The sequence below is a fragment of the Bos javanicus genome, chromosome 7 (genome assembly GCF_032452875.1).
Source record: "Bos javanicus breed banteng chromosome 7, ARS-OSU_banteng_1.0, whole genome shotgun sequence".
Lineage (NCBI taxonomy): Eukaryota > Metazoa > Chordata > Mammalia > Artiodactyla > Bovidae > Bos > Bos javanicus.
The window spans coordinates 2,703,165-2,721,159 of NC_083874.1; the positions used below are offsets into that span (position 1 = coordinate 2,703,165).

The 17,995-nt window shown below is 58.5% G+C and overlaps 1 protein-coding gene across 40 annotated transcripts in view; it reads right to left on the reverse strand.

Moving 5' to 3' along the window:
• OBSCN (obscurin, cytoskeletal calmodulin and titin-interacting RhoGEF) overlaps positions 1 to 17,995 on the reverse strand; it is a 237,313-nt gene that overhangs the window by 17,979 nt on the left and 201,339 nt on the right. For 38 of the 40 annotated variants that reach the window (XM_061421359.1, XM_061421345.1, XM_061421347.1 and 35 more), the window contains 16 exons: positions 17,873 to 17,940; positions 16,763 to 16,879; positions 16,473 to 16,612; positions 15,843 to 16,043; positions 15,652 to 15,734; positions 15,255 to 15,428; positions 14,373 to 14,529; positions 13,891 to 14,007; positions 13,643 to 13,807; positions 13,396 to 13,554; positions 13,068 to 13,245; positions 12,418 to 12,531; positions 6,478 to 6,645; positions 5,978 to 6,080; positions 5,501 to 5,630; positions 4,713 to 4,821 (listed from right to left, as the gene is read on the reverse strand). In XM_061421359.1, the coding sequence (XP_061277343.1) occupies positions 4,713 to 4,821; positions 5,501 to 5,630; positions 5,978 to 6,080; positions 6,478 to 6,645; positions 12,418 to 12,531; positions 13,068 to 13,245; positions 13,396 to 13,554; positions 13,643 to 13,807; positions 13,891 to 14,007; positions 14,373 to 14,529; positions 15,255 to 15,428; positions 15,652 to 15,734; positions 15,843 to 16,043; positions 16,473 to 16,612; positions 16,763 to 16,879; positions 17,873 to 17,940 (2,183 nt within the window). Of the gene's footprint in view, positions 1 to 1,621; positions 1,665 to 4,712; positions 4,822 to 5,500; positions 5,631 to 5,977; positions 6,081 to 6,477; positions 6,646 to 12,417; positions 12,532 to 13,067; positions 13,246 to 13,395; positions 13,555 to 13,642; positions 13,808 to 13,890; positions 14,008 to 14,372; positions 14,530 to 15,254; positions 15,429 to 15,651; positions 15,735 to 15,842; positions 16,044 to 16,472; positions 16,613 to 16,762; positions 16,880 to 17,872; positions 17,941 to 17,995 lie in introns of all 40 variants that reach the window. The other 2 variants (XM_061421373.1, XM_061421372.1) reach the window with 1 other exon arrangement.

Here is a 17,995-nt window from a genome sequence, read left to right on the forward strand (position 1 = left end):
ACTGCTGCCCCCATGAGGACATGGAGGCCCCCTGCCCTGAGGCCAGTGGCACACCACTTGAGGCTGCCAGGTGGCAGGAGCCTCTCTCCAAGCCCGGTCTCCTTCTGGTACCCCTTGGCTCCCCAGAGCTCCTCACTGTGTGGTGTGCCCTTGGGGGATGCGGTGCCAGGCAGCTGCCTCTCTCCATTCCTCATGTGAGGGGGTACATGTCCTTGCAGGGGGAGGGTTACTGCCTCCTTAAGCCTGGGACAAATTGGTCGTGAGGGTGCCTTGTGAGTTACCTAGTCTAGGCTCCCACACGCATGAGTCCCCAGTGGGCAGCCTGGCCCCATCTCTGCTCCTTCATGTTTTCACTCATAAAACATAGATAACAATGCTCCCCTCACAGATGAAATGTAGAGCTGATCTGTGAAAAACTCTGGCATGGCTTCATACCTCCAGGGATGGGACGTCTTTCTGCCCCAGGCAGCCCCATCTACTGTGAGGCCGCACTCTGCTCTGGGGGAGAAGGGAGAAAATCAGGGAAGGATTAATCCAGGACCTATCCAATGTCTGAAGATGGGTTCTGCAGCAACATCACCAGCTGCAGGCCCCTACAGGAGGTCTTCTGCCTCGGGGGAATTAAGAGGTTCCCCATCTTAGAGCCTCCCAGACATCTGGCTTTAGGAAATCATAGTTTTGACTGCCTCCTAGCTTTTGCAAGCTCTTCCACCCTTCCACTTCATTCACCTCCTACTGCAAGTCCTTCCAGATCATCCAGGTCAAAACCAGACCTGCCTTCTGCCCGTTCACCTAGCCCTGGACTGCTCTGGGCCTCTTGTATTCTTCAATTATCAACATGTATGGCATTTCCTCAGCCTTGGAGGCACTGAAGCGTGGGGAAGGGGACAGTGGCTGTGGCATCCAGGGAATGAGTTCTCAGCCAGCTTCCAACTGGGAGCCACCCCGAGCAAGGCTTCTCTCTTCCCTGAACCTCAGTTTCCCCACCTTCTCAGTGTGAGGGCTGAGTGCGGAAACCCCTAAGGACCCTAGAGCTGTACTGTTCACTAAGGTTACACTATTTTAATTAAAATCAAATTAACTAAAATAAATTTTAAAATCCAGTTCTTCAGCCACACTAGACAAATGCTCAGTAGCCACACGCAGCTAGTGGCCGCTGGAGTGGAGTGTAAACATAGATCACTTCCGTCATCACGGAAAGTTCCCTTGGACAATGCTCTAGATCCTAGGATACTAGATGGCAGCATTCTACCTCCAGCACACTGGAGAAGAAACTTTCAGGCTTTGCTCTTCCCTGACTAGTATGACTCTGAGTCCAAGCCCTGGGTGAGCCCTGGGATGTGCAGAATAAGTCGACCCTGCTGAGACAACAGAGCCATGGAAAGGGTACCTAGACCCTAGGACAGACAGCTTTGAAATATGGTAGGCAAGGTCTCAAGGGGAGGTGAATGCCCTGGGAGTGTCTGCAAAGTGCTGGCAGTCTGTGTGGTGAACAAAGACCACGGGAGCAAGCAGTCAGGCAAGCCAGGGGCCAGGCTACACAGGCAAGATCCGGGGAGGTTAGTGGGCATGCAGGGAGCACTGCAGTCAGACGGAGGGTTAGGAACACGCCTGCACTTACATGATGACGGTTTTCTTGGGGACCTTAGTCTCCTGCTCAGTGACTACAAAGAAAACAGTCGGAATAGCGAGGGTTACAGATCAGCCAGCGCTGGGGGCTGAGCTATCCGAGTGGGCCGGCAGTGTGGTAATTCGCTCAGCTTAGGACACTGGCTCCAAACCCTGCTGGACTGTGTGATCCCCCAGGAGGAATGTCTCGGCGTAGAGCCCCAGGCCCTTCACCTTTGAAACGGTGACAGTGCCTCCTCCGGGGGTCTGGGGATGAGGCGCTGCGGTGACCATGCGTCCCACGTGGGGCGAGAAGCCCTGTTCCCCTTGAGGGGTCTTGCAGGAGCTTCATGAGAATAAGTGCCTTGTTCAGGCTGCCCACACAGAAATCCAAGCTCTTCCTTTAGTCCAAGTACCCAGGGAGCCCTGGGTATTTGGCAGGCCCTAAAGTTCCTCTTTTCATAGAAACCAAGGCCTAGAAAGGGGAAAGGAATGGCCTGTGTCTGGCAGCCAAACCGGGAGGTGGAGGGCTGGTGCCTAGTTCACAAAGAATTCTAAGACCAAAGGACCTCTCTCCAGGGCAGAGTGACTCTGGAGTCCTAGAGGTAGCCCGTCTGAGTGCTGGGCGTCAGGCCACAGAAGGCCCTCTGGGAGCAACCTGAGGATGTCTGAGCAGCGTCCTGAGCTCTGAGCGAGCCAGGAGCATCCCACACACTCAACTGTTTCTTGATTGTCCTGGCTGTCCTCCTCCCCGGAGCCAACAGGATAAGCCCTGTGGCTCCCATGTTGCTGACAGGGACCCACATCCCAGAGATAGCACGGGACGCATCCAGGACCCGGCAGCACCTACTCCCCACCATCTGGAGGCCTCTTCCTCTGTAGCTTCTGGGCAGGGCCAAGCTTGGCACAAATATGTCCCCTCCCAGCCTGGTCAGCAGGCGAGCAGGCAGCCCGCCAGCTACCAGCACCCATACATCTCAACGTCCCTCTCACCAGACTGGGGGAAAGCTGAGGGGGTGACGTGGCCCAGGGCACACAGCCTCCTAGTCTGCGGTCTGTGGGACTTTGTGCCACGTGGAAAAGGACTTCTTTAGATGACCATGACTATTTTAGCCTTGTTCCCAATGAACATGAGTTAAATGTCCCAGCTGTGTCTGTATGGCACTTGGGTGCCGCATTTACTGTGCATGCGTGCACATGTGTGTCCATAATGCATGTGTGTGCATGTACATGTGTGTGACTGTGTGTGTGCCTGCATGTGCTTGTGCAAGCGGCCTCCTGGAGAGAGGGCAGCCTACTGGGAGAGAGAATGGGAGGCAGCCACAATACCCTGTATCTAGACGAAGTTGGGCCCAGAGAACACCAACATGTCTGTGGCCTGGAGGCCGCCCCCTGCGCACACAACAGTGAGCGATCCAGGGCCTTTTCCCTGCTCCTCCCTGACGCGGGACTCATTCTGTTGCTTCTGGGGGTGGTGACCAGGGCCCCTGTGGGCTGCTACTCTCCTGGCACCTCGTTCCTCATCTAACCTGCCATCCGGGGGGGCTCTGGGATCCAGTGCGTATTGGTGATTATGGAAGGGGTACAGCCATGCCAAGCGGGGCTCTCGGCCCGGCGCAGTTTCACAAGCGAGGGGGCAGCGCCCCACCCCACGGGGCCAGCCAGGGCCCGTCCTGGCTGCAGAGCCACCGGGTTAATGATGAAGCAGCAGGTCAGGATTAGGAAGCAGGAGGCGGCAGGCTCCAGTCCCAGGGGCTGTGAAGACTGGCCTCGCCTTGTGAGGCGCCAAGGCCATTCCTGGCGTGGGTGCGCCGCCCTCCTCCAGACCCTCCATCCACAGGGCCCAGACAGAGGCCCGTCGTGACGGTGGACTGAGAGCTCTGTGGGACGCACTTGTCGCCGCCGAGACAGGGTGCTGAGCCCTGCCGTGCGCCACGTAAGACCACCAGGGGCACAGCAGAGGTGCCAGCAGACGCCGTGGGGGCCTCCAGTGGGAGCCAGCTTGACCAGTGCCCTTTGGAGCTTGATGAACAGGACCCCTGCCCATGAGGGAGGAAGGGTCTCTGGGCGGGCCCTACAGAGTAGGAGAGGTCCTAGGCCCGCCCTTCTGGCACCAGATGGCTGACTCAGTGAGAGTCCAGACAGACAGCAAGCCCCGCACGCTGGACCCTGGGAGGCACTGGGTCTGGGGGCTCAAGGCATCAGAGGAGCCAACTTTCAGGACTTGGGAGGACACAGATCCCAACCCAGCCCTACTGTGAGAGTTGGAGCTCCCCCAGGTGTTTCAGTGTAGCTTCTGCTTGCATGCCCCCGAGGATGGGAGGCTCAATCGCTGTCCTGGCAGCCCCTTCCAGATAAGTCAGCTCAGACCAGGAGAAACTCTCCCTGAGGCTGTCACCCACCCTGCAAGCCCTGTAAGGCCACTCTCTGAACTGAACAGACACCAACTGCCCTCCTCGCCATCCCAGCCATCCTGGTTGGGACCCTGGAGCCACGGAGGGAGATGTCCTGTCATCCTTCACCACCTGCCTGGGAGCATGCTGCTCCCTAATGAGGCCGGTTCTGCAGCCCAGACCCCTCCCAGCCTGGCCCAGGCCAAGCCACAGCACCCTGTCCTTTCCTTAGCCAGGGCCGCCTGCTGCAGAAGGATCGTGCCCCTGACACTGTTCCTTCTCCCAGGAGCCAAGCTGGGACCCATCAGCCTGCTTCTGTGTAGCTGCCCCTGCCACCCATCCTGTAAGACCTCTCTGAACACTGCCTGGCAGGCAGCTCCAGGCCCAGGTCTGGCCTGCATATGCACTTGTTATTCCCCCCAGGAATGGTTATTAGCAGGCTTAGGGGGTCCCCTGACCCTTCAGACAACCCCATCAGCCTTTCCCAGGCTCTGGTTCACAGCCCACCCTTCTCTGGCCCCCACATATGTGGCTCCAGTCAGGCATGGGCTGCCAGCGCTTGGCCCCCATTCCGAGTCCCCTCCCCCGATCGTGCTTCCCCTCCTCCTGGAAGTGTGCTCTGACGAGAAGGGTTGAGGGTTCTACCCCTCCTGGCTCTGCCCCAGCCTGTGGGGGTTCAGCTCAGGCCGGACCGCACGCAGAGGCACTCACCTTCCACGGCCGCAAGCCGCTCCACGCGGTGCTGTTCCCGGGCCTGCAGCACGGGGCTCTGCATGAGCAGCTCCGCACGGCTCCGCTTGGAGCCCAGCCGGTTCACCAACTGCAGGGCATAGAGCAGGGGCTCACCTCCAGCCTGTGGCTCCCCAGGGGGCCTGGGCAGTCTCTGTGAGGCCACACAGGCCAGCGGTGGCATGCAGGGCCCACCGCAGCTATTTCAAGAGCCGCAGAGCCTGGCCACATGGGTAAGGGTACCAGGCCAGCTACCGAGTCCCGAGTGACCAGGAGCTCCCTGAGACAGGCGGAACACTCTCCACCTGCTCTGTCTAGCACAGTGGCCACGTGGGCTCTGAGTACGTGAATTAGAAGTGAATCTTTACTTAAATGTTAGCTTTAACTGATTTACATTTAAATCATCGTGTGTGGCCAGCACAGGTCCAGAGCTGACTGGGGGTCTGTTTCTTCTCTGAGAATTGCCTTTGGGAGCAGGCACCGCAATGTCCCCTGCAGGCTGCCCGGAGCAACAGCACAGAGGAGGCTGGCGGTCAGGAAGCGCCAAGGCTAGCACATACCTTCCCCTTGACCCCCACCAGTGCCCCCAGAGCATGAGGACCAAGGGGGCTCCGCCCAGGGCCTGCTCCTCAGTCCCCATCTTCTCCACATGGACAGTGGGCGACAGTGGCCTAGGGTCCCCTCTCTCACTGTGGTCAAGGGTGATAGTCACCAGGCGGGATTCCCCAGGCAAGGCCCCCAACCCCCTCCCCCAGCCCCACCCACCTCACCTCACACTCATAGATGCCCAGATCCTCCGTGCCAGCTGCCCGGATCTCCAGCACCAGAAGGCCGCTGCGGGGCTCACTCAGGGTCTGGTATTTGCCCCCAGGGGTCAGCAGGGCCCCATCCTTGTACCACCTGCAGCCAGCCCCAAGGGCAGTCAGGTGGGTCTCCCGCCCATGCTCAGGACCCTCTCCTCACCCATCCCATAGTTCCAAGTATCCTCACAGAGCCCACCCTCCTGGACGCCACCCACCCAATGAACAGCCGGTTCCATGTCCTTGTCACGGCAGCTACAGCCGTGTTCAGAACGTGCCACAGCCCTCTCACGCCCCCTCCTCACGGGACAGGTGGCGGTTCTGTGCCTAGCCGGCCCTGACCCAGCTAACAGGCTGCCCACCCGCACCTCTCAGGCAGGCAGGACAGCCCCAGGGCAGGCCCGTGTGCCCTCTGCTGCCCCACCCCCAAGCCAGCTGGTGGCCCACCTGATCTGAGGATATGGGGCACCTTCGATGGTGCAGGTGATCTGGGCATCTTCTCCATCCACAAAGGGCACTGCCCGGACCTTGTTCACAAACCGAGGCGGGACTGCGGGGCCCAGGGAATGTGGGGAGACAAGAGAGAGATTGAGAGATGGAGGGAAAGAAACAGAGACACAGAGATGACACAGAAAGAAAACCAGAGACACAGAGATGGAGACAGAGGGACAAAAAGAGAGACAGAAACAGATAAACAGAGATGGATACAGAGAAAGAAATAGAAAAGGAGGTGGAGGCAGAGATGCAGACAGAGACACAGAGATACAGAGAGAGACACCATGATGGACCAGGACCCCACCCCCACCAGTGAGCCTCCCAGACTTGTCAGATATGCACAACCATCCCTGCAGCTCCATCCATGTGCCCCCAACCAGGGCTAATACCTTTATAATACCCATAGGGTGGGGCCTGGGCACGTATACCCTGGCCTTCCCCTCAGGGCTCACCTTGCACCAATATTTTGCCCAGGGTGCTGGCATTGCCAGCAGCACTGGCTGCAAAGCACATATACTGGCCAGAGTCGGCACCAGTCAAGTTGTCCAGGATAAGCGCACACGAGCCATCGGGGTCTTCAATGAGGATGTGGTGAGGGTCCACCTCCACTGGCTTCCCATCTGGAAAGGAGGGGAGGGCCATCAGGAGCAACACCAGCAGGGACAAAAGGCCGGACCTGTCTGGAGGTCACAGTCACAGGATCTGACGGAGGAAGCTACCCCTATCGCACAAGAGCCAGTGGACTCCCTGCCAAGGGTCTAGCTGGCCAAGCTGACCTGGAGCCCTGACCCGCACCGTCTACTCCCCCAGACTTCACTGTGCAGTGTGGCCTCTAAAAAGCCAGCTCTTAGCTGGAGGCAGGGGCCAGGCTGGGGGACGTCTCCTCTGATAATAAGACCCTCAACTACCTTGCCAGTGGTTCTGCAACTCCCCCAAGGTACTGACCCACCTAGCAGATACTTGGACAGCACCGTCTCTTTATCATCCTCACCCAAATGCCCACCTGACTAACATCTCCAGCTGTACCACGTTTCCTTCCTGCAAGAGGGGTGGGGAGCTATGCATCTTTCATTATGAATAAATCTTTCCTCCATGAATATGTACAATTTCATAGATTTCTAATAGCTCTGTACGTTCTGAACAAGGTTGTTTAAGTTAAAACATCTTGACATCTGATTCACAGAGAAACTTAACAATTTAAAAACATAACCCCCCCACCAAAAAAAAGCTTCCAGCTGTCACCCTATCTCCCTGCATCCCTGTATGGTAATTCCAAGAAAGAGCCCTTCTCATTCTCTGTCTCCAGGAGCTTCCCTTTCCATCTTTTCCCAAACCACACCTCTTGGCTTTCACCTCACACAACGCAGCCCTTGGCAAGGACACCAGTGACCCTGGCAGTCAAAGTGAAAGTCGCTCAGTCGTGTGCAACTCTTTGCAACTCCATGGACTAGACAGTCCATGGAATTCTCCAGGCAAGAATATTGAAATAGGTAGTCTTTCCCTTCTCCAGGTGATCTTCCCAACGCAGGGATCGAACCCAGGTTTCCTGAATTGCAGGCGATTTCTTTACCAGCCAAGCCACAAGGGAAGCCAAAGAATACTGGAGTGGGTAGCCTATCCCTTCTCCAGCGGATCTTCCTGACCCAGGAATCGAACCAGGGTCTCCTGCATTGCAGGTGGATTCTTTCTTTACCAACTGAGCTATCAGGGAGACCCACTGTCAACCTGTGGTCAATTCTCAGCCTTCATCTTGCTGTCAGAAAACACTTCTTGGACTTCCGGCATTCCTGCACAATCAGACCCTTTGGGCAAAGACACCTACAGCCAGGTGTTCCCTGTCACCTACTCCCTGACAGGGACAAACCTCTAGGGGGACTGTCAACAGCTGGCACATGGGCTCATGGCACCTGGATGGTGTCTAGGTGCTGATGACACGCTGCAGAAAGTGATCCAGAGAGATGTTGGTGCTTCCTGACAGGTGGTCCTGCCTCCTTGGAAACCTCCCCCAAGAGCCATCCACATCAGCAGAGGCAAAGCCCTCAGCTTCCTTCCCTGTGAGACGTGTGATTGCCTTCTAGGGCTGTAAGTCACTTTTCTCTTTGGAGGGAAGGAGGGGAAGATGTGCCAGCAGCCCATGAAAGTTCAGTATCTCCTAAAACTCAAGGTTCCTCTCTTGTGGAACAGTTCACTGCATTAAGCTGACATCTGGTGCCTGGATGTGGAGATCAAGGTATGGGAAGCCCATGCAAAATGCTGCTGCTTTTGCTGTGACAAACAACCTTTGTCTCTGACTTGGGGTCTTGTATTTGTACTCTGGCTGGCCGACTGCTTGCTGGGTTGCAAGCCAAGAAATAGCTCAGGTCCTTAACAGTTTCTGATTTGCAATTTTGGTAACAAGGAAGGGACGCTGTAAGAGACACACCATTCCAAAAGAGAAAGGTGGCGGCCTGCGGACCAGTTAATAGACTGGAGGGAAGGGATGTCCATGGGAATCAGTGGTGGACATACTGCCCAAACATCACGGTCGGCTGTGCAAGAAACAGCTACTTCCTGTGAATGGAGGGAAACCGAGCAGGCAGCTCCAAGCTGAGCACTGAGGAGTGGGTTCAAAGTCTCCTGGATGGTGCCTTGGTTGACACTCACTCTCTCCCTACAGCGGGTACGCTGCCGTTCAGCCCCACTTCCCAACAAACATCAGAGCCCATGCTGAATCCCAGGAGGCATTTATGAGTCCAGTCACAGACATACACACCCACACAGGGTGCAAAGGGAAAGCCATTGCCAATCCTAGGGACAGAAGGCAGGCAGGAGCAGGGCTAGGACTCAGGGATGAGAGGCACAGGCACCAAATACGTGAAGGATTCTTTTAGAGATAACAGGAAAGGACCCTGGTGTTTGCTGCGAACCCTGGCTTGGGACAACTCCCTGACATAGACAAACCTCTATGGGGAACTGTCAACAGCTGGCACGTGGATTCGTGGCACCTGGTAACACTCTGGAGAAGCTGATCCAGAGATATGAGTGCCTCCTGACAGGTGGTCCTGCCTCCTTGGACACCTCACTCAGCCCTCACGGGAAGAACCAGAAAGGGGATGGGAGATGTTACGATGGCTCTGGGCCACTGGAAACCTCTGCTAAGTGGACCCCACCCAAAATGTCACCATCATGCCAGGCAAGGGACACAGAGCCCCTGAGAACAAAGTGATGTGGCTGTTAAGTCAAGGGGTCCCTGAAGCTAAAACAGGTCGTATCTGTAGTGACAATCCTGCCACCTCATCTGAGTGAGCCCAAAACACTAGGTATTACTGAGCTACAGAAGTATGTCTCCTTCCATCCCTGAGCCCTTCCTCATCCTCCACCCTTACCACTGCTTTAAGAGAAAAATCATCAGAAGTGGGCCTTGGTCTCCCTGGGCTCAGAGGGACCCACCATGCCCCCCTGATACGCCAGGCATGCAGCCAGGGGGAGGGCTTAGATTTTGATGGCTCTGCTGGATACAGGTGTCTGGATTCCACTGATGGGATCTGAGCAAGGTTCCCACGGAGCAAGAAAACTGTCACCCTGGGGCCAAGTCAGGGTGCTGTGACTGTGGCTTCCACCTCTGGACCCTGGTGTCTGCTGCTTGGAACACCCTGCTCCACACGAGGGTGGCGAGGCCCTACATGTGGAGAGGCTATGGAGCATGTAACCAGCTCCAGCCCAGCAACGTGTCACTGGCCAAGACTGCCAGCAGAACCCCAGCAGGAGAAAGGAAGTTGCAGGCCTCTTGGGAGACGTGAAAGCAGCCAGGTAAGAGGAGAGGCCGAGTCCAAAATCAACAGCCATGTACAGCCACAGAGAGTGGAAGCTGGCGGGAGACTGCCACCAGCCCAGTCCAGTCACTGCCCCTGTGGCTCCAGCTGGCGAGGACAGGACAGCCACAATGGGGTCTTCTGTACAGGCGAACAGCTCCTGGCAGGAATCCTGGGCATTGCAGCCAACTGCTTTTCCTTCCTGCTGGCATGCAGGGACCGAGACCAGAGCATCACTGGGGCTCCCTGCCCCAGGGGTGAATTAGAAGTCGGCCTTCTGCCCCCGACACTTAAACTTCCACCCGATGAATGATGTTTTGCTGGTGGGTGAGTCTGACTTCTCCTGCCAGATGCTATTTTTCCTGGCAAAGGTTATGTGAGATGTTGTGAACACCCTGGCTGTTCAGTTTGACACGTAACTACAGATGGGTGGGCTGAAGACACTCCTCCTTGGGTCCATGAACCATGGAGACAAGACGGGAGCAAGACCGGGTTCCAGACCAGCAGAGTCCCTGTGCAGAGCTGCTGCCCTGCGTGTGGGGCCAAGTTCCAGTGCATGCCACCCAGGACTGCCAAGGATGACGCTCTCACCTGGCAGATGGGTGTCCCTCAGGAGACATGTCTCAGGTGTCTCCAACTGTGAGGGTGCTTTAGGGCAGTGAACCGCCGGCTCTGGCCACACCACGGGGCTGTGTGTGCCGCCCGGCCCACCAGCAGTCTGAGGACCTGTCTGTCGTGGGGGCTGCCCAACATGAACTGACCACCGGCTGGCCACTGCTTCCTCCACTCCCCAGACACAGCTGTCCTCAGAGGAGTCTAAGCCTGTAAGCTGCTCACCGGGTAAAGGTCCAGATGAAAAAGACAGTGGATGGTCTGGAGACAGTTGGGAACCCGGGATCCCACCCTGACTGTTCCTGGGCATGGTGCAACCCTCCTTTCCCTCAGACACAGCCCCGCTGGCACACGCTCCTGAGGGCAGCCTAGCTGAAGGGGTGGGGCTGACAGGTGTGTTCTTCTCAATTACTTTTACTACCTGGGTTTGTCTCTCTGAACCCACCCTCACAGGTGAGAGGTCTGGTATGAGAAGGGATGGCGGGGAAGTGGGGTTGCACTGCATGGGTTCTGCGAGGTGGCAGGGAACTCTGAAGACTTCAGGACCCCACAGACTCTGGAAGGAAGACGGTGCTGGGGGAACCAGTCACTTATCCACTGACTCTGCTCTGAAGCCCTAACCCTGGGCCGGGATGGCCCTTCTTGCATGTCCCAGCAAAGTGGCCTGCATATCTGCTCCAGCCGCATTCTCTGCCATCTGTGATGGACACAAGCGCCTGACTGGTTGTGGACAAGCAGGATGGGAGGGCGGACTTCCCTGGGACTGTCCCCCAAAACCAGGCTATTGGGACCCAACTAGAACTCAGGACTTACCTTTCAGCCCAGATGACACCTAGTGAGAGCATCATGGTTTACCTGAGACTTTGAGACTCACCAGATGGTCTAGGCTACACTGTGACTTGGTGGGGTGGGGGGCTTTAGGCCATATGGCATCAGCTGGGCCTCAGAGGGGCCACAGATCGAGGCCAGTCGTGCAGGCAGACAGTCTGTGTGAGCGCCCCGGCAGAGACCTGAGCAACGAGGCTCAACAAGGGAGTGTCCCTGGGTGGCCACACTACCTGTGCTGGGACACATCAGAGGTGACAGAAACAGGCACGTCCACACCACTCTATTGTGGGGACATCTGGGCCACGCCTGGACCCTCAAATGGATCCCACCCCACGTACCGCTCCCCTTTTACTGCAGTAAACCAGAACCCTGACTGGGATGGTTGTGCTGAGTTCCGCTGAGTCCCTGAGATTCAGTCAGTCACTGAGCCTGAAGTTGGGGACACCCAAGCGTGCAGTTGGTACCCAGTGAGAATGGTCTTGGGATCCTGAAGTGGATGTCAGAAGTGAAGGCGTTCCTGGGGACCCCCAGAGTTTGCAGCTCCCATCACACAGGGGAGTCAAACCTGAGAACCACACGGCAGCCCTCAAGGCCCAGCGTTCTCCAGCCTCATGCCCCACCACGCCCGCCTCGGCTCCCCTCTGCCTGCTGTTCCTCTGGAGCCTCGCTGCCCACTGGGAGTTCCTCCAACCGGTCTGCCCTTCGTCCTGCCGTATGTCTCTGGCTGGTCATGCCGCTTTGGACTTGATATTGCATGTGTCTACGTGCTTGTTATCTGTCTCCTCTCCAAGAAGGCCAGCCTCTGTCCATGGACAAGGATGACCTGCCTGTTCACTGCTGTTTCCCACGCACCTGGAATGGTTCTGGGCACTCAGCACAAACATGATCAAATGAGGGAACGAATGAGCGATTCAGGGGTGGGCAGAGTCACTGTGTCAAAAGCACGATGAACATGGGAGCAAGCTCCGCCTCTGTCCCACCTCACCCCGCTGTGCACCCGCCAGCCTGGCTTTGATTCAGGAGCAGGCAACCAGAACAGGAGGCCTGTCTCTTGTGCCCAGCCCCTCCGTCAGACGCCACCCTGGACCCCTGGCCCCCTGCCCAGCCTGATTCCCTCTGGGTGGCTCTTGCCTGTTGCAGGATTAGCACCCAAAGGCTTACCTTTGTACCAGCTGACAATGGGCTTGGGTGTGCCCGTCACACGGCAGGCCAGCTTGACTGTCTCACCCAGCTCAGCTGTGCAGTCAGCCAGCTCTTCTTCAAAATCGGGGGGGCCTGGGGATACAAACACAGGGCCTTGATCACTCCCTCCCTCCCTCAGGTGTCCATGTGGCAGGACCAGAGCCCCAAGACCAACAAACGGTTCCAACAGACACCACCCCTTAGGAGCCTTTATCCGCAGTACCAAACTCGGAGCTGGACGGTACTCAGGGGATGGGACACAGGCCCAGGATGTGTCGGGGAGCCCGGTAGGGACTGCGGGAAAGAAGGGTATGTTGAAATGGGATCTTCTCTCCCATTCTAAGTGAGGAAGCAAAACCAAGACTGCTGGGCCCTTCACATCCCTAACACAGCCTGCCTGCCCTGCGCTGGGCAGCCAAGCGCAGACCCCGAGGCCCCCACCAAATCTGGCTAACCAAGGGTAGAGTGCGCCACTTGCCCTAGAATTGAGCATCTTCCCTTGTGCGTGCCCAGGTGGGGACAAGGGCCCAGAGCTCAGGACCTGCTGACTCGTGTGCCTCGTCAAGCCAGGCACCCAGGCAAAGGTTCAGCCTCCCTCCCAGCCTTGCCCCAGGAGCCCAGGCACTCACGCCAGATGGGCAAGGCCAGGCGCTGCTGGATGCCACAGATCTCCTTCACCCAGGAGTTCTTGGTGATGACCGTCCGTGCCTGCAGCAGGTACTTGCGCACGGAGTCCTCCCGCTCATGCCAGATCTCAAAGGCTCGGTCATCGCCCTCCACCTGGTCATTCAGGTCGATGCTGCTCAGCTGTGGGAGGAGGGCACAGGCTGACTGCCGGGACACAGACCAAGCCGTGGTCACCAAGGCCGGGGTGGCAGGACTGACCCCTGGGATTCCTGGCCTGCACACCCTGCAGGGCCTCCCTGCCCACCCAGGCTCTACCGGCACCCTGCAAACCTTCATCATGTTCCGGAAGACGTAGCTGAAGGTGTCGGTGCGGGAGTCCCGCCGGGGCTTGCAGACCACCAGGTGGTTCCGGAACAGGAAGACGTGCCGGTGGTGGCCTTTCCACGGCATCCGCGCGCCTGGCGCCCCCTCCCACACGATGAAGTGGCCCTGGGAGCACGGTCGGCCGCGGTCAGCCAGGCCCAGCCTGGCGTCCACCCTCCGCCTCCCAGGGCCCTCCCCGCACCCTCAGCCCCACCTGGCGGATGGGCTCGCCCAGGGCCTCCAGGGTGCCAGGGTAGTTCTCCATGAGCGACACGTGCAGCTGGTTCTCCGCTCGCTGCGGCAGGGCCGACACCACCGCGTAGGCTTGCTCGAGCAGCGCACAGTTCTGGCCGTTCCGCGCCTTGTTGCGGATCAGCTCCTGCGGAAGACTGCAGGTCAAGGCAAGGCCTGGGGTGGCTGGGCACGGGGGCGGCCCCACAGCCCCTGGGCCGTACTGCCTACCTTGAGCAGGGCCTGGTACTGCTGTACCCGCTCTACCGGCTGCTCCAGGAAGTGCTGCAGCGGTGGGGGCGGTGGCTGCGAGGGGTCCGCGGCTGACAGCACCTCCTCAGTGTATTTCTGTGGGAACCACAGGGCTGGGCTCAGGGCAGCAATGTGCAGACTCCAGAGGGCCTGTGTCCCCAGAGTCTGAAAGCTGGTGGACCGGGGGCCCAGGGGAGCTTGCATGCGTACCCACAGACCCTCCTCCCCAGGTGGGTCCCACTGCTGCCCCAGGGGGTGGTCAGTGTCACTGCCTAACATGTGAGCAGGGTTGCTGGGAGAGCACGGTTGGCAGGGAGACCCTGCCTGCTTTTCTAACCTGGAGGTCAGGGGTCCTGGGAAGGTGAAGCAGAGCCTGAGTAGGGTCAGGGAAGATGATCTAAAAGCCAGGAGCCAGCATCAAGCCTGGGGAGTGGAGGCAGGGCTGATGGGAAGGGAGTCACCTTGTAGAACTCCTGCACGGCCGTGCTGACCATCACCGACTCGGCTTGCACTCGGCCCACCAGGAACTCCAGATACTTCTCAAAGGCTGCCTGGTTCTTGATGAAGCACATGGCCACGTCGTCATCTGTGTCACAGCTATGCAACTCCTGTAAGAAGCTGCCACAGAGAGGAACCGTGGTCAGGTGAGGGCTGACATCGGGGCCCCCACCCAGGACCCACAATCCAGCCCCAAACCTGAGGGTTTGGGAAGGAACAGGGTGCTACCGAGGCCCGAGCTCCTATGGCTGAAAGTCAGTGCTCTGGGCTGTGATGGCCACACATGTTTGCACGTGTCCTGCATGTACCCGTGTGTTTGTGGGCGTGTAAATATGTAAGGAACGACATGTCTGTGGGTGTACATGTGTATGTGTGTGTACCATGCACATGCATGCCCACACATGAAAGGGTGTGTGTGTGTGTGTGTGTGTGTGTGTGTGTGTGCAGGTATGCACATGTACTTGTATGTGCCCACGTACATATGTGTGCACACTTCTGGGGCATGCCTGTGCCCTTGGGTTGCAGTGCCTAGGTGTGCTGCAGGCACTTCTGGGGGTAAGCCGGGCACATGTGCCTGTGTTCCTGGGGACATGTGTGTCCTTGGGCATGGCTATGGTGCACCAATGGGTCAATCAAGTCATCCAAGGTTCTGTCTCTTTTCAACCCCTGCCCACTCCCCTGAGGCCCAGGCCTGCCAGTACACATGTGTGCAAGTGTGAGCATCCACGTGAGTGTGTCTTGTGCATGCGTGACTGCTGTGTGCACACATGTATCTGTGTCTGAGCACGCACACATGTACACACATGTACACACATACAGACCAAAGGAAACGCCTCCAGGCCCACCTGCTGTGGAAGTGGCCGATGTCCTGCACGTTTCTGAAGATGACTGCCTTCTGGCTGGCCACGGCTGCGGGCACATGGGGGCAGCGGTCCAGGTACTGCATGTAGTGGCTCTGCAGGAACTGCAGCTCGCCCACGAAGGACTGCTCTGAGCTCAGCAGGTCCCGGATGATGGCACTGGCAGGGCGACAGCCATGAAGGGGAGACCCAGGAGTCAGCTGCTCAACAGGGCACTTCCAAGTCGCATGCACTGTGCTGACCGCTTTCAGAATGGGCCAGGCCAGACAACGGAAGGAAGGCACCCCCACCCCGACCCGACAGCCCCACCATAGGAAATTAGCATCTCAGAGCTCCCCCATAGAAACCCACCTTCCCACAGCACCTGTCTGGGGGCCCTCACCTCAGCCTCGTCTTGTACTCGTCCTCTGACAAAGCCTCCCCAGGGAACTCAGAGGCCTCTGCTGGCCCCCACTCAGGAGACAGCTGGTGCGAAACAGGGTGGAGTCACAGGCAGCCTGAGCACTGGCCTGCCCTTCGAGGGTCAGGCTCCTGCCTGCGACCCCAGGACCACTCCTCCAGCCACCTAGTTACCTTGAGCCGCTTGTCCAGGTAGGCAGGGGACACCCAGCCCTGCCGAGAGGGGCTGTTTTTGGTGGGTTTGGTGCGCACGAGCCAGCGCAGAGGGTGGGCAGAGTCCAGGACCTCCACGTACTGGCCCTCCCGCAGCAAGATGGCATCCTGCTCAGCCCCCAGGGGCAGGTAGTCAGCCGTGACCACATAGATGTCAAAGATCTGCAGGTGAGGGAGGAGCTGCTGTGTCGGGCCTGCGCTGGGGCCAGCCAGGTCTCCCAAGGTCCCAGGGACCCCGTGCAGACAGCAGAGGGGAGTGGGGCTGGGAGAGGCCCGATGGGCCTCCCAAGGCCTCAGGCTACAAGGCCCCGAGGATTCAGTGGAGAAGACACAGCCATCCTGAGATTCTCTGAAGCTCTAGAACAGGCCTGACCCAGGTCCGGGTAGGGAGCTCCTTTCAGGGGTGCAGGCAGCCTGCTCCAAAGGGATCAGGAGGAGTCTGCAGGGTTCTGGGCATGTCCTGAGTCAGGGTGGCGATGCTGGCCATGCACAGGTGTTCCCCACACCTCCTTTCCCCCTGAACCAGCTTGGACCTGTACCCTGCCCCAGGCTCTCACCTCCCCTTCCCCCACCCCTCGCCTGCCCACACACCTCTCCTCGGGAGTCCCCGTCCTCGGACTCTGAGGACGACTCCTGGACACTGGAAGACGGGCGTGAACGGCCGTGCCGGGGGGATGCGGATGGCGTCTTTGACTCCTCGTCACTGTCAACTCCAGGCACCTGCAGCTTCGCTGAGGGACACAAGACACGTGAGGCCCTCAAAGGGCCTGCCCAACCAGCCGTCTCCCCCGGGTCTCCAGGGCATGCGGGTGGGGAGGGCCCAGCCTGGGGGTGCGGTCTCGGCCTCCCCTGGAGCTCGCTCCATCATCAGCCAGCCTTACCCTGTGTGATCTTGGCCGACACCATCTCTGTGATCTGCGAAGTGAGCTTCTTCAGGAACTCCTCCGTGCCCACCTCAGCCAAGGACAGGTGGCTACGGGCCTCTGCTGCCAGGAGCTCTGTTGGGGGCCAGAGCCTGGCTCAGCCAGCTGTGTGCTCCACAGACGTGCCTGAACACCTGCCCCCAGACCCATCCTGGGCTTGGGGTCAGAAGTGCCGACAGACACACAGAACTGGGCCAGCACTGCCAGAAGCAAGAAATTCTGACCATGACTAGGGGTCTCTTTAGCTCAAAAGCATCTGAGCCAAGGTGTGATTTAGGGGACCATGAACTTGGGGAAGCAGGGTCTGGTCAGTTGAGGCAGTAGGTGGCTGGAGGGAGAGCAGGCATTCAGAGGGCAGCAGGCAGCCTGCAAAGTGGAGGGCGGTGGGTGCAGGGGAGCTGAGCGCAAAGCTGAGCAAGTGGTCAGGCTAGGCTTGGAGCTTGGAGCTGAGGGGTTCCCCAGGGGTGTCCGTGCCACTTTTACTCCTGTTGTCCACTTGGCCTTTGGTCTGGGAAGGGGCTCGGGAGGGACAGAGATCAGAGGGAGCCCCGCCAGGCAGTATAATACGAGGACAGGTTCTGGACACTAAAGGCAGTGGGTTCAAGGGCTGGGGGGCCAGAACCCTGGCAGGTTCAGGTTGACCTTGATGGACACAGGATCCTTTGCGGGGCTGATGGGTCAGCAGAGGTGTTGGGGTTAAGGGGCAATGAGGCTGACCAATGGTAGGCAGCACAGGAAAGGGAGGAGTGGGTAGATTAACGAAGCAGGTCAGTGAAGAGTGATCCTACAGGCAGTGGGCGTGTGGGATGCAGGGCTCCTTCCTCCCGACTTCTGTGCAGACTCAGTATTTTCCATAAAATACAAGTTTAAAACACGCCAAGGTGCTGGAGCCCTGCGCAGGTCAGAATTGGGTCCACAAGAGGGCAGGGAGCCCCGGCCTCACTGGGCCAGCGGTGTTCCTAGGGCCACACAGTCCGGAGGAGCCCCACAGTCCGGGCGCAGCCCGCCGAGCAGCCTCCTGCATGCCCCCGCCCCCCATGCACAGATGTATGCCCACCCTGCTCATACCTTTCTTCTGCCCAGCAAGGTCTGTGAAAGTTGCAGGTTCTGACATCTGTGCAGCAACAGCTTGGGTCCTAGACGGGGAGGAGATACCCTGAGGAGCCTGACAGAAAGGAGGGTCTGGGGGCC